The sequence below is a fragment of the Aphelocoma coerulescens genome, chromosome 2 (genome assembly GCF_041296385.1).
Source record: "Aphelocoma coerulescens isolate FSJ_1873_10779 chromosome 2, UR_Acoe_1.0, whole genome shotgun sequence".
Taxonomy (NCBI): domain Eukaryota; kingdom Metazoa; phylum Chordata; class Aves; order Passeriformes; family Corvidae; genus Aphelocoma; species Aphelocoma coerulescens.
Window position 1 is genome coordinate 82,305,358 of NC_091015.1, and position 15,895 is coordinate 82,321,252.

Here is a 15,895-nt window from a genome sequence, read left to right on the forward strand (position 1 = left end):
GGCTGCTCTAAGGTTGGAATAAGTCATATGCAGGTTGGGGCTCTGTTTATATTACCCTTAAAAAGACACTTGATTGCTTTGTACCTCATTTTTTTTCTACTTTTTTCATCTGTGATACCTATGATCTTACAGAATATTTGGTTGAGCTTCAGAAAGAAATGACTTTGCTGGACAGGTTGTCTCCCTTTGACAAGCCCCAAGAATAATCTATGCAAAAAGGAGAAGAAATAATACCGAATAACCCATCATGTGTTTAGCACTGCTGCTTGAAAGAAAAGTTTTCCATATTTTTCTTTTCCTAGATATGGTAGAAAAGACCAAATCTTCTATTCAGCACTCATCATGGTACTGTGATGCTGAGGCGGCTCATGTTGCCCTCTGATTTACCCATGTTTGGCAGAAAGAATCACAGAATCATCATAGAATCACAGAATATCCTGGGTTAGAAGGGTACTTACAGATTATCTAATTCCAGTGCCCCTCCCATGGGCAGGGACACCTCTGAGTGGTCCCTCAGAGCTCCATCCAGCCTGGCTTTTAACACTTCCTGGAACATCTGGAACTACTAATCCTTTAACTAGGGATTCAGCTTCCTAAATTCCATTATGAGTCTGGTAACCTTCACCCTTCCCACAAAGCAGAAGCAAAATCTGACCCCCATTATGATAGATGTTGTCATTATTACTGTTACTGGTTATATGTGGCATGGCAAGAACTTCTGCTTCTAGTATCACGTGCTGTGGGAAAAAATGATAGGATTAGTCATCATGGAACCAGGCTATACAAAGTAAGATGTGCATTTGAAAATTCATATTTCCTAAGAGGGCCATTCCCTAATGGTGAGCTTAATAACAAATGAGGTCTGAAAACGCTATTCAGACTGTGTACTGTCTCCTACATCAGCTCTTAAAAATCGCATGATTTTTAAAGTCATTGTGAAGTGACTCTACCTCCTCCACCACGTTATGCTACAGTGGGGATACTGTAACACGCCTATATCAAACCAGGAGTCCAGTGGAAAAGAAATATCTATGGACGGATTCTTGCTGTTTCAGAGATGTTTATTTCTGCAGCCGCGTGGCCGGGATCTGCCGAGGAACTGCTACAGTCATCGGACCAAGGGTCCTTTTGCCCCCGCAGGGAAACACACACCAACCAATGGGGAACGAGGCTGACCAGGGGCAGGGAAACCCCGTGTCTTCCTCCCAGGGCCCCTCCCCCAGGGCTCCATGGCAGGGGGAGGGACCCCAACAATATTACTCTAATGTCTCTTGGGAAATACAGTATTAACATTGCACTGCTGCTTCTGCTCAGTCAGTGATGCAGGTGGCCTAATGTTCCACCTCTGAGGTCAACGGCAAAATATCTTGCGTGGGCAAGGTCTTCAGAAGGTTGATATAAGAAAGCAAAACAGAAAATCTGTCCTTAAAGTCTTGGTTTGACAGTGAGACTCCCCAGCTCCTAATGCTTTCCTGGGATCATGACTCTGACTCTACCTCACTTTCGCTGCTCTCTGCTGATTTTCCTGTCTGTTTAGAAAGGATGCACTGATACAGATTATTACTGCATTACAGTCCAAATGAGAGGCAAATCACTGACCTTTATGGATGAGAATGAATCCCTTAGGTGATACAGCTGTTTTGCAGCAGTGTCTATCTTGGGGCTCTCTGATGGCATATGCATCGCCGTGAGAGAGACAGGGCACAACTGAATGAAACGCAGCTCCTCCTCTTCTGAATGCTGCGCATCTCAGCAGGCACAAATTAGGATGTCTTGGACAGACCCACTGCCTGTTTACACCAGCTTTGTGTGGAGACAATACGCTGAAGGCTATTCCTTGAGCAGGATGAACTGGGCTGTCTCACACCCTGACACACAGGAGGAGGAAGAGCAGCAACGTAACCAGCTCGCAACAGTACGGACTTCCTCATGTGCCATATCCTCACTTGTTACTGAGCCCACCTCCACTCCTGGGTTTGATCTAACTCATAACATAGCTGGCATAAACCAAGCTGAGCTTAGTAATAAGACCCTGGCAGCACAAACGCAAAAGCAACCGAATCTCCTCAACTTTGAATTTGTCCAGGTCAGAACTTTTCTGGAATCTGTAAGGTATCACTTGTGCCTCTTTTATATGCCTCCTTTCTCTTACTCATGGCCAGGACAAGTAAGATGTGATGCACATGAAGAACAGATGTCTGGGACATATCCATCCCTCCAGTTTGATGGTTCCCGGGAGCTGTGCTCAGCAGCAGGTTCTAGCTTGTGCTATGTGAAAGTTGCATCAAGAAAAATACTGGCATGGGCTAATAAATCATATTTCAAGGTGACCAAAATATAGCTTCTGGGTCCCCCAAGGATTTGTGTCACTGTTGGCTGTAATGAATGGTCTAAAAGGGAATTTTAGGCAACAAATGTGATGGCAGCATAAAATGATTAAGAGCAATAAAAGCTGGAGGACAAATCACAAAATCAAGAGGGGCTTAATAAAGCTGGATAAATGGGCAATGCAGCAGCAAATGAAAGGCAGTGTTGCAAGAAAATTTACACTAGAGAGAATGATGTTATATCTTTTCATGCATTCTTGAGTTCTGTATTTTGCTCTGAAGAGATCTGGAGTCCTTGACAGTTGGTTTAAAGAACACTGCTACTCAGAGCCTAGGTGTGATGACCAGTGCAGAATAATAGTGGCAGGTCATGCAATCTATGCAGATAAGGCAGAGATGGGTCATAGGAAAAGGAAAGGAATACATCAGAGACTATAGTGTTTGCCCATGGTCACTTGTAAAACCACATGTAGAGCAGAGGGCTTGGGAATATCGTGCCTAGGGCCGGATGCTGAGCAGCAGGTATGAATTCCCAAGAGTCCAGGCCATTAACTGAAAGAGATACAGCTCCAAGGGGCCATAGCATCATACAGATGGCCAAGATGGGGGGAATCAATCACTCTTTGTCTAACTCTGTTTGTTAGACGGTTGAGATGGATTGCTTAGTCCATATGCTCAATTATTAAATGACTGAAATTAGTAAAATGACTTGCAAGCTCTGTTATTTTTCCCTCTGAACCACTGATTTGCAGCCACAGCTCAGACTAGGGGACTGTTGCTGGATGGTAAGTCCTTTTGTTTTTCCCTAAGAACTGGCAGCTGTGATAAAAAATGTCATCAGAAGAACAAACTGAAATGAATAGTGGTAGAAGCTCCATGCACTCAGACCAGCCTCAGAGCACAGGGGGACTGGGGACACTGGTGAGGGCATGTAGGACCTTGTCCTGGCCCTCTGACATTTCTGCCCTTACACCAGGGCAGTGGGTAGAGTGTGAGTGCCATGCAGGACTGGGACTGTCACTTGGAGGTGTCTGGTGGTGTGGCAAAGCCCAGTCCCTCCACCATGGCAGGCTGAACTCCTTGTCTGTAAACCATAAGCAGGTTTTATATAGTGCTGCAAATGTTCATGCACACGGCCAGGCTTGCCCTTGAGCAGGAGGCTGAGGACCTGTGTGAGCAGCGTGCTTGTTTCACTGACAGTCTGTGGCACCACACACTTCCTCTGGGCTTGGAGTCTTCTCTCCTCTTCTGCCCTGGACCTGCTGAGCCCTGATGTGTCTGAAAATGGATCCTTTTTATATCTCATCAGCAAAACCAGAGGGTTCTTCAGTTTTGTTTGTGGCAGTGTGATAGATGAAAGTGTTGGTTGTTGGCATAGGGATTTCACAGACTGCAGAAACACTGTCACCTGTTCCATAAAACAGAAAAAAAAGTGCCAGGCTGCCAAGTGCCTGCTAAACACCAGCTGGTAAGTGTCACAACACCAAGCTGTGCAGCTATTGACTGTGATCACAAGTTGAGGCAAACCTGAGGACAATCAGAGAGCCTAACACTGACATGCAGCTTAGGAAGGTGGGTTATGAATTCCCCTGTGGCATGAGCACAAGCCCCTAGCAAGAGGGCTGCTGGTCTTTCCCCAGTGGGGGATACAGAGCCTGGGAAGCTGTTCCTGGCTGCTGCATAGCCTGTCCTGCAGAGACCACTTCTGGAGGCTTCTGTGGAATCAAAACAGACTGTGAAGCAGCTTGTCCTGGAAAAACTCTTAGTAAATGCAGAAGGTTGCAGGCAATATGATGCTGGACTGTACTTTTATGCCCCATCCTCCCACTCCACCTACAATAGGAGAGTTAAACCATCATGTTATCAGGATATGAAGAACAATCTAGAGGCTTTTTTGTTACTGTAGACTGTGACTACTGGGAGAGACAGTAATGGTCTGAAAATATCAAATCATAGCTCTGTGGAGGGACAAAGTCATCTATTTGCACTGCAGGCTTGTATGGCTGCAAGGGATATATGCCTCACACTTCCCATGGAAGGTTTTCAGCAATGAGTATACTGATGCTGTGGAAGACTGCATGGAAAGGTTACAGAGCCTCAACAGTTGGGGCTTTAAGAAGAAAGAGGTATCTGCTTAAAATACGTAAAACTAATGGTTAGATGGGGAAATGGTGGAATAGGTGTCCTCCTGTCTATGTTCTGTGGTATCTGTTGGTGGCAGGAGGTGAGAAAGCTCTCAGAATCTCAACAGCAACTTTGTGTCCTTTACACCACTTCCTTGATCACGATGGCTGCAGTTCTAGTCTAGTGCTTTAAAATCAATATGACATGTGAGGGTGAGTGCTATGGTATGAGTACAAGAATCATTATAAAATAATTATCAGTGCTCTTTCTGCAATGGTGTAAAGCATTTTCAGGTGATAAGCAGAACCCATGGCATTTTACATTTGTGAATGCACAGATTTACATCACGTCAGATGAGCAAACAAGAAGTCAGTAAAAACTTTTTTCCTTGATGGGTGCACGGCTCTCCAGGGATGCATGACTTTGCATGAGTCTATGGAAACAAGGCTCCTGTCTTAAATTGGTACAGCCTAAGATTAGGCAAAGGAGAGACTGAAATGTCTTGTGCACATCTGCAACAGGAACTGAGCATGGCATGCCTGTAGTAAAAGTGTGGTAGCTTGGTGGTTATGTGTGATCATCTATTTCTGGGCAATTTGAGGTGTAGAGATTCCTTAGCTAGAAATAAAGCTGCAAATTCCATTGCAGACTGTTCTGCTTTCAGAGTTCTTTTGCCGCTCTCCATGAAACTTGTGTTAGTGTAAGTTCCCTAGCTCTTCTCATTTACACAAGCAAACAAGAGAAGATCCAGGTACAAAACTGACTGCAGAGTAAGAATAAATAGATATTTTATCTTAGTCTGTCATGTTTCTGAAGGCATGAGACTCTGTCAGGGCTGTGTAACTGGTTTCCAAGCCTATCAATGCCCCAGCCTCAATGTTTCAAAAAAAACCAGGCAAGACTTTCTTTTGACTTCAACATTATTCGATTAGAAAGGTAACTTCTCTGGTGGGCTGTACTTGAGCTGATTCACTGCTAAAGGCAATGTCCAAATGAACAGTGATAAAAGAAGCAGACAATCTGCTCGACTCTGCAAACTGAAGCCTTGTCTCCTTGACATGATGCTGATGAACCATTTTGTCTTGATGCTCAAGGCACGTAAAGCTGCAGATAAGCACTAACTGCTGTGTGCAAAGTAGTCAATAAATTGCCATCAGACTTCCCCTTCTGTTTAACTTTTATTAAAAGAGGTGCTAAGGTACTGTACTGTATGCAGTACATCATATTTATTACCAAAATTAACAAATATACAAAACTTATACATGTAATTTTCTTACATCCATTTATTGGTCTATAATACTGCATTTGTTCAAGTAGGTTATCTACAGTATGTAAACATCCCTTGGATTGACCTCACACAGATTAGGAAAGCCCATCTAACCCATGTAGTTACCAAATATAGCTTTTTCTTATTTTAAAATTTATTTGGCTTTCATTGGTAGAATCTAATCTTCACATTTGGCACATGGAAGAGACATCTACAGTGCAAAAGAGGCAGATTTTCTGGTTTTGTTCTGAGCAGTTTAGCAGTCATGGTTTTAAAGAGTCAAGAATAAATTTACACAAACTTGATAGGAGATGGATTAGTGTTAACGCCAATGACTTACAGATCAGCCATTAAACTAGAGCAGAAATTCAAAGCCTCTTCCCCTCAGTCACGTGGGAAAAAACCCCAACCTCAGCCTTGTTTCTAAAGGATTAAAAAAGAACTCTGTTAGCAACAGAGGGAGGAGTTTAGTTTACAAGGAGCCCACTGAGATTCCAGTTTCAATTTTCTGCTTTGCAGATTTTTTTTTCCTCCTGTTAGCAAGCAATTCTTTTCTGTTTTAATGGGGAAAAAAATAACCAGTGGGGAACAACTCTTCTGTGGTGACAATTTCTCAGTAAATTGGAGATTACGGTTGGAGTTTACAGATCTTTGAACCCTGATGTATAGAGCTCAGTAAGCTGCCGTGTACAAAGGGAAGAGAAAGGAAGAGAGAGAGAGAGCAGTGTCATTATATTCCAGGTGTGGAGCTCTCCAATTTTGCTGTAAAAACCAGGAAAAAACTTCCTTCCTTCTGTTTCCCATAGTTTCAAAACTGTGACTTAATTTAACTGAGTAAAGCTGATCCAGAGAGACCTTCATTCGCACCCTTCTTCCCATTCTCATCCAAGCACCGTATTGCTATTTTTTTATGAGGCCTCACCCATGTCCATGGAAGCATCTGATGAGAATGGACCGAACTGGACACCGTTTCACATGGAAAGCCCTCTGCCATTCCTCGTCTGTTACCACAGAGCTCCGCTGCTGTCTGTGGCCCCGTACATCTCGGCCAGCTTCTTGAAGCGCGGCCCCCAGTCCGTCAGGTAGTCGTAGCTCTGGTCTGAGTCTGTCGTCACGGACTGTAAGGAGCTGAGCGACTCCGCCACCGAGCCGTTCCCTTCAAACATGTACGTCTGCAGGGAGTCGAAGGGAGGCGCCCACAGGTCCATGTCAGCTTCGTACAGCTTGGCGAGCACGTAGTTGTGGACATTGTTGTCCATGACGCACGCCTGAGGCACGTATCGGGAGAGGCTCTCTATTTCAGGGAGCATGTCCTGCCTGTTCTTCACCACCAGCTGGGCCTCCCGTGGGTTCCACATGGCGGCAATGTCAAAGGCCTCCGTGTCCTCCTCCCCGCCACCCTCGTCATCATACCTGACGATGTTCTCATGGATGTTCTCCTCCTCGTCGATGATGTATGGCTGCTTCCGCTGGCGCCGCATGGAGAGGATGAGGAGTACCAACACTGTGGGAGCCAAGCAAGACATGGTGCTGTCAGCAAGGAGGCAGATCTTGCCAGGGCTTCAGACTTTCCTCTGCCCTACTTTCCCCTGGGTGAGCCCAACTAGCCCCTTGGATTTAAAGAGCTGCATTGTTCGCAAGGTAAGTGGTGTAGAAATCTCTCTCCCCAGTCAAAATTAGTATCTTGAGGTCCTGCTAATCTGTCCCCTTTCTCACCTCAATTCTTAACTCTTGGTGACACTTAGGACATGTATATCCAATCGTGCTTGCCACTTTTAAGCTAGCCAGCTCAGAGGTCAGTAACAGTTTATCTGCAGCAGCATAGTTCCATGGGGATATATATTTTGTTTTCTGCTCTGGGGGTGGGTTTTGCAGCGTGCTTTGGGGATGCCTCTTGGGCTGGCCACTGCATGTGACAGAGATGGATGGTCCTAAGGCACTACGGTGATATGTCTGCCTACGCAGAAAAATGCACAGCTAGTCCCTTAGTCTGTTCCAAGGAATTTTTTGTTTATCTGCAAGCCTCCTGCAGTGCTGCAGTGCTGGTGCTCCTTGCCCTCACTGTGCTTACTAGCATGGGGAGAAGTGGTCATACAGGCCCCGGAGCCCTTTGCTATTGAAAATGTGCCATCACTTGGTGACCGCTTCCAGAGCTAGAACTCAGCAAAGATTTTGGATACTGAAATTTTGAGCTATCTAGGCTCCTTTGAAGAGCCAGAACTGAGGTACTTTTAAAGAATTTTTCCTGTATCTTACTACACTGTTCCTTAAACTGGGTCCCCTGAAATTTCAGGAAATGTGTGCTTTGAACTAGTATCTTGCGATTTGAGAGAGTGAACAAGGGAAGTGAAGTTCTTTTGATAGCAACAGCTAACAGGGGACATAGGACGTATAGGCAAGGAAAGCATGATGTTTAATTGTGGAGACAGAACTCATACAAGATGCTCAGCCCCTTTATTGCAGAACAGGCACTGTTTAAATGCAGTGTCTCAAGGAAAAAGGATGGAGGTGGGGATATTTCTCTCCAAAAGACTAGAAATGGAACTGGGCTTATTGTGGAGCAGGATGAGAAACTAACCTGCCCCCAGCCACAGCTCTCAGTACTTCTCACTGCCATACCCTTGCAGGAAAGCATGGCCATATCAGACACCCTAGCACTTTGGACATCTGGCAGAAATACTTGCAGGCCATAGTTTTCCCCCATTCCTACAGTCCAGAGCCTGAAGCCAGATGCAGCTGACTACACCATCAGGTCCTTGATTTGGCCCTTAAGATATGCGTGTGTCTACATATACACATACACACAGATGTGTTTGTGTGTGTTTGGGTCCTAGACCTCTGGTGGATCAGCAGCCCCCTGGCCAGAACCAAAAAGTCTGTCCCTCCCAAGAAGAAGTGAGGTGAGGGCTTTACCTAGCAGAACAAAGATGCAGGCAAGGATGGCAATGAGTGCCCCTCTGCTTAGGCTGACAGGGAGGACGTAGGCCTCGGCATTGCAGGACATCACCATGCCCTCCTCGTCGCAGCTGCACACGTGCACGGTCAGCGTGCCCGTGCTGCTCAGCACTGGGCGCCCGTTGTCGCTGATCAGGATGGGCAGGTAAAAGGTGTTCTGCTCATGTTGTCTGAAGCCAGAGCGCCTTGTCAAAATCCATGCTGTATTGTCTAGGGGCAGGAAATAAACAGAGAGAACAGCTTATATGCAGAGCAGATACATTCAGCAGAGAAGGAATGTTAAAAAATCAGCCCTAGACTCACATTCATTCTTTCTTCTCTCTTCTTTTTTTTAAAAAATTAGTTCATCACTAATCATTTCACCTCTGCTTCCCCTATTCCAGTACCTTCTCAGGCTGTAGCTCCAAACCTGAGAGGCATACACACTGTAGGAGTTGCCTTTACCCCTTCTGATATAAGGTGCCCAGAGCAAACTCACAGTCTTCAGTTTTAGCTAAGAGAGTGTTCAGAAGGCAAGACAGAAATGAGCAGTTGAAGGCAACTTGTCCCTGTTTACTTGTGCTCAGCAGTTTTTCTACACCCCAGACACTGCCACTATTTTGGAGATGCTGGCATATAACCCTTGTGGACACGTTATGGTACCCTGTGGTTTTTGATATGTGGCATGGTCATCTGCTCAAGGCAACAAAGAGACAAAAGAAAAAACCCAGCTTGCTATCCTAAAGCAGCAGCGAGTTGAAAATTTGCAACTAAACATTTTTTCTGCAAAATACATGCAATTTCATTAGTACTTCTGCCACTGAAAAAAGTCAGAATGCTTCGTGTCATCATTGTCAGAATTATTCTGCTTTGATTTGACCATTCTGCTTCATTTAGTATGACTGCCTGTTTTTTATAAGAACTTAAATCAAAAGGAATCAAAATGATGCTGCTGACAAAAATAGTAAAAGAGTGACCTAACAGCCAGTTGCTGTTGGCCATTTCAAGGGAAATTCCTACCTTTGGGGTTTTTTCCTTCATTTTCAACATGCTTTTTTAAATGTCAAAATTTACCAGTGGCATTTGAATTCCTGTCTACCTCCTCCCTCAAATTCCTCAGAATGTGCACCAAGTTTCCTAATTAGAAAGAAAGTGGATTCAGGAAGTTGTTCTCAATTCTCATCTCACAATGCCAAGGCAAAACTCATTGGAAATGGGTGTTGATTTTGTCAGTGCTGACTTTTAAGCCTTTTGGCCTCAGAGACTTTAGGAAAGTGCAAGACTGAATGTCTCCAATGTGCTGTGGCTCACCAAGGAATCTAAAGGAACTTGCATGAAAATTGTCCTGTCTTACAAACATGTCTGCAAGGCTTGGGCCAGCAAAGACAAATGGGGAACACAGTTATTTTTTCTCTTTGGCAGACCTACAAGCCCTGATTCTGTACAGTGATACTGTGGCATTTTTCTGGGAGATGATCTTCATGCAGTTTCTTTGACGACTTAGTTTTATTTCCTGTTCCCTTGGTTAAAAAGAGGTCACACAGTTTGTCCATCTGCATCTCCAGGTTGTTACCAATGTATATTTGCTATGCTTGAAAATGCAGGATGCTGATCAGCTGTTCCCATGGGACTGCTGCCTGGAAATGGCAAGAAACCTTCTGATCACAAGTAGGCTGTGAAAAAACCTAAAATATTAACATAGAAGTGTTCAATTTCCTTGTTATTTCTCTGTCCATTCACTGCTAAAATTTAAATCTTGGGTGGTTTTTTTTTTCAGTGTAGAGACTCAGGTTATATGCAGATAAATACAACTTTATTATCTACTGTAGTCTGGACACCAGAAATGATTGGTGGCTTTTAGAAATGGAATCAGGAGCGTCATATACAGCCAACCATGGAATACATGCAAACCCAAGCTAGACCCACTAGACTTGTCTCCTAGACTTAAACTATGCTCCAAGTTACATACTCTGTGCTGCAAATCTTATGGCATCAGAGAGTACAGGCACACCTAAGTATTGAGATGTCAGGTTCCACAGTTTGTGAGATGAATTTAAATTTATGACATGTTTTTTAAAAGAATCTCAGGGTCTTTTTTCTTGCATGTCAATGACATTTCAAGCTTTTACTCTGAAAGCATAAAATTCTGAAGTGTGCTGCATGTCTGCATGCAAATATATAGTGAAATTGTAGTGTCTTGTTAAAGCATGTGATCCCAAGAGCTGGAGCTTTGAGGAAAAACCGCCAGGTGCAAGATGAAATCCCAAAGTTGCTTAAAAGTGATTATGTGTCAGTGTTTACTGATTTCACCTTTGATATGCCATGCAGCTCTGAGTATGTGCAGTGGGTACAGACAGACATAGATAGGTCTCTTCCTAGTAACAAGCAATAGGAAAAGAGGAAATGGCCTCAAGTTTTGTCAGGAGAGGCTGGGATATTAGGAAAAATTTCTTCACTGACTGGGTGGTCAGGCATTGGAAAAGGCTATCCAGGGAAGTGGTTGAGTCACTATCCCTGGATAGACATTCAAAAGATGTGCAGATGGGGCACTTAGGGCCATGGTTTAGTGGTGGACTTGGCAGTGTCCAATGGACTCAATGATTTTGGAGGTCTTTTCCATCCGAAATGATTCTGTGATTCAGGAATGTGTCCCAAAACCCATCAGGGAGCAGTACCCTGTGCCTCCCATGGCTCCTGGGTAAGGGCAGTGCTGTGGACAGGAGCCACTGCCTGCTCAAACCTTTCCCGTCTCTCTCTTGGGGCACATACAAGTGCTTTTTCTCCCTTGGGCTGTTTATCTGCCCTCTATATGTGCTCCCCAGCTATTAATACCACATCTTTTCATCACTGGGCCAGTTTTAGCATGAGGAAAGGCAGCCCCAAGGCAGAAAGTGGCAAAGTGCCTGCATTTATGCTGTGTCAATGAAAACACTTGAGTCATCCTAACTGTAGTAATTTGGTTGTTTTTCTCTTTCCTGGGTGAAAGATTCACTTTCTCTAAACTGATTTACAATAGAAGTCACAAATTCTATTCAGGTGACAGCAAACCTTCATTTTGTGTAAAATTGCTCTTTATGAGGGGAAAAAAGACTTAATTATTCTGAGCTGGTCATACTTTGCCTGCAAAAGAAGTCATAGGCAGTGAACCTGACAGAAGCTGTGCAAAATCAGCTAGTGAGAGATCTCAAAGGTTTTAATCATTCTTTTTTCAGGCCAAAACTGTGTTTCTATAATCTAATATTGAAAGATAAATATGTATATATACCTTCTGCTGTGATGCACTGAACATGTCATCAAGGTCTTAAATGTTCCTGGTGATTAAATTCTCTTTGTAACTCACAGCACTATATTTTGGGCCTTTTGTTTAATTTTGCTTTGTACTAGGCAGGCATCCAAATCATCCCTAAAGAATTGTTCTACCTGTTACTCTGCAACTGAAATACACTGGTGCCAAAACTTGTTGTGTGACTCATCAAAAGCCAATGTGATTTGAAGTGCTACTGCAGTGCGAAGGACATGATGGAATGTGATGCAGCATGGCAGAAACTGGAATACACAATTTTCTTCCAAATTTGATATCTGCTAAGCCCCAGCCTTCAAGAGAAGAGGGCTATTGAGGACATGAAAGCCCCATTATGTTAAAAAAATAAAAGCAGGCATGATAAGAATGCACAATATTTTTCATCACAGCTTCCAACATAGCACCTTTGGCTTGCAGAGGGCTGGATGGCAGCACTTAGCTCCAACACTGAGCAGAGATGCTGAAGATTGCAGCATGGCTGGTCCCACATTTGTGTGAAAACTGAACTTCCCACAGGCATGCAGGCTGCTGTCTTCTTGTGGTTGTGAGAAAAAGCCACAGAGCATCATCTTCCTGTAGGTTTCTGCCCCACTGGAAGTGATGCACCCCTCCGGAGAGGTCAGGGGAATTAAACACCGTGTAGGTGCCAACCTTGAGATCAGAGCTAACCACTGCTCTTCTCACAAGAAAGGCTTGGTTTCTTTCTGCATGCTTCTGCAGGAGAACTGGGGATGATTAGCCTGAAAATTCTGTTAGACTTTAAAAACTGATTGTAAAAATTATGAAGAGTTAGGAATAATATAAAGAAATATTTCACCAGGAGTGGGAGAAAGAGCCCAAGGAAGCAGGCAATCCAGACACCACCGGGCTGGGGAAAGAGTCACACCTTTTCTTGAGGATTTTCAGCTCACTGCTTACATGTGTGAAGTAGACCACAGTTTTAGGGAAGGCTGAAATAGCTAAAAATTTTCCTAGGACAAATTTAATTGCAATGCGGAGGACTGCCAGAGGCTTCCAGTGACAGGCCTGGTGGGGGTATGACCAATTCTGATCCTGCACCCATTAAAAAAGGCTTCTCTCTTCAACAATTCCTGGTTCCCAAAGATGGAGGGCAGTGATTAAGATTCAACAGAAGTTCAGCTCAGAGTTTAATCTGGAAATGCAGTAATCTTATTTTGTTGTTCATTCTTACAGCAAGCCTCTCTTCCTAACTTTTTCCCAGCATAGTCTCATCTGGACTTAGAAGTGGGGGAAGATGGCTTGCCAATGCCCTACAGCAGACATGGAAGAGAAGGGAGACTCCAGCTCAATTCCCTGCTTCATCACATATATCCTTTAAGGGCTTGGGAAGACATTTGTGCCCAGATCATTGCAGCTACTTAACATGTCTATGTCTCACTGATTTTACTGAACTCAAAGAGAACCCAGCGTGTAAGTAGCTTAATTTCTCCTTGCCCCAGATCCCCAGCTATAAAGGAGAACAATAGGATTCCTCTGTCTGCTGAAGATATGCAAAGAATGGAGTGAAGAAGTTCTCAGAGACTAAAATTACACGGACCAAAATAATATGTAAAACAGCTCATCAGAATGCAAACTGTGATCTATCTGTTGCTCCGTATAAATCAAGGTTTTAATTGTTGCCAAGAAGGTTATACATCTTGCAGTTTCTCTTACTGCTATATTGGACCACCAAGTAATCAGCACAACTGCTAATCTTAACAGTGCCTTCCCACAGCCTGGGAAGCATTCCTGTCTCGTGTTTATGGGCACAGGCTGTGACTAGCAAAGTGTGTTCTGTTTCTTGTCTAGCCACCCTGTGACAAACAGTATAGCTACTCCCTCTGTGCCTAAGTTATGTGATTTATATAGTTCTTAGTGGCCCCTAGATGAAAGTACAAACATAAATTACTTTTATTGACATGACTACTGCACTCCAAATTGCTGAGGCAGTAAATAAGCCCTCAATCATAGAATCATAGAATATGCTGAGTCGTATGGGACCCATCAGGATCACTGAATCCAACTCCTGGCCCTGTACAGGACATCCCAAGAGTCACATCATGTGCCTGAGAGCTTTGCCCAAACTCTTCTTGAACTGAGACAAGTTTGGTGCTGTGACCACTTCCCTGGGGAACCTTTCCAGTGCTCAAACAGCCTCTGGGTGAAAAACTTGTTCATCGTATCCAACCTAAACCTCCCCTGACTCAGTTTCATGCTGTTGTGTCGAGTCCTGTCACTGGTCACCAGAGAGAAGAGGTTGGTACCTGCCACTCTGCTTCCCCTCACAAGGAAATTATAGACTGCAATCAGGTCACCCCTCAGTCTCCTCCAGGCTGAACAGACCAAGTGACCCCAGCTGCTCCTCGTACGGCTTCCCCTCAAACCTTTCACCATCCTCATGGACACTCTCTAATAGCTTAATGTGCTTCTTATACTATGGTGACCAAAATGTGGACAATTCAAATAGTCAAGGGTTTGATACTTAACATTTTTATTTCAAATTAGTAATTAATAATAACATAGGCTTCTTGTGATGTGACTGATATATATATATATATATATATATGGAAAACTGCTATTTTATAGAGAGTGGGAGGCGCAGCCATTCAGTCACTGCTGTCACTATAAATTATTGCAAGTATGGCCTTAGACAGAAAAAGTGCATCTGATGCTGGAATTTTTTGTGAGTTTCTTTTTTTAGAACAATGCCTTGAGGATGAAATGAGCTTGGTTTGCCAAATGCTTGAGCAATAGTTGTGTTATATTTGTTCATTTATTTTGGCAAGATATACTCAAAAATAAAAGAGACAATGAGAGAAAGAAGGGGATAAAAATGCAAGAAATTGTGTGGGGACACTTCAGGGACACTATAGAACAAAACACTTTTGGGATGAAAAGAGCATTAGTGTGTTGTTGAGGAGGGCTCCAGACACTGCAAGTAGCATGTTTTAAGACATGCTTGGTTAATGAAGGCACGGGCTTCTTTATAAGCCTTTGTGTTGTTCTTTCATATGCCTGGAGAGGCCCAGGTAGGGGCTAATGGAAGTAAGTGTGACAAGCAGGCATGTGTGGGAACAAGGCTAGACTTGGAGGCTGGCCATGGATGCTGCAGGTGGCCAGTCTTTCTCCCTATTTATTCTAGAATCACTTGCTGATTTGTGGTACTTTACACACTAAACTCCTACTGGAACCCAGCCCCTCAATACTGACTTTCAAAGCTCTGCACCAGGTCACTCAAGGTCATCTCTCTTTCCTAATGAAGGCTGGTGCAGACCTGATTTTAGACCTTGTCTGTCCATGGAGATCATCTATCAACAGCAGTCATGCAAAGGCCTGCTATGGCAGGACATTCCTGCAGGATCCAAAACCACCAAGGCTTTCCCAAAAGGATCAAATTCCACCGATTACAATGTTCAAATGCCAGTGATTTGCCATGAGTCTTCCCACTGGTGTTTCAGTTTCTACTTAGGTCATCTTACACAGACCTTTTGCTGAACACCAAGTTACCCCCCTAAGGCTCTGCGAGTGCTCCCTACTTCCCTCTCTCTCTAGGGAAATAAGGATGTGCAAGGAAAAGGAAAAAAAGTGCCTGGGGGAAAAGACTGGAACAGTACAAAAACCTTCCCTTTTTCTATGCCTGGGAGAAAGCATGAAGAGTACAAAAAAAGAGCAGTGTAATTCCCTTCAGATTTGTCTCCTAGTTCCAGTTACTATCCTACCTTTAAGCATCTCCTTTTGAGCGAATGCAATTTCCACTCCGATAATCCGAGATGCCTGCAGCCTGACCAAAAGACCTGAATTTGCACAAAACACTGGCACATTTCCTTGAAAAAGAAAAAAGGGCCTATTGCTAGAGAATATTTATGGAGATGAAAATATCATATAATCTTCAAGTGTATTAAGTAATATGTCATTTTATTACTGCCTTTAAGGAGCAGGTGT

The 15,895-nt window shown here is 43.8% G+C and overlaps 1 protein-coding gene across 1 annotated transcript in view; it reads right to left on the bottom strand.

Moving 5' to 3' along the window:
* Positions 1-5,649: 5,649 nt before the first annotated feature.
* Positions 5,650-15,895, bottom strand: part of CDH20 (cadherin 20) — a 118,997-nt gene continuing 108,751 nt past the window's right edge. The window contains exons 11-12 of the mRNA XM_069008300.1: positions 8,632-8,883; positions 5,650-7,222 (exon numbers count right to left, since the gene is read on the bottom strand). Of these exons, the coding sequence (XP_068864401.1) occupies positions 6,723-7,222; positions 8,632-8,883 (752 nt within the window). The 3' untranslated portion in view covers positions 5,650-6,722. The remainder of the gene's footprint in view (positions 7,223-8,631; positions 8,884-15,895) is intronic.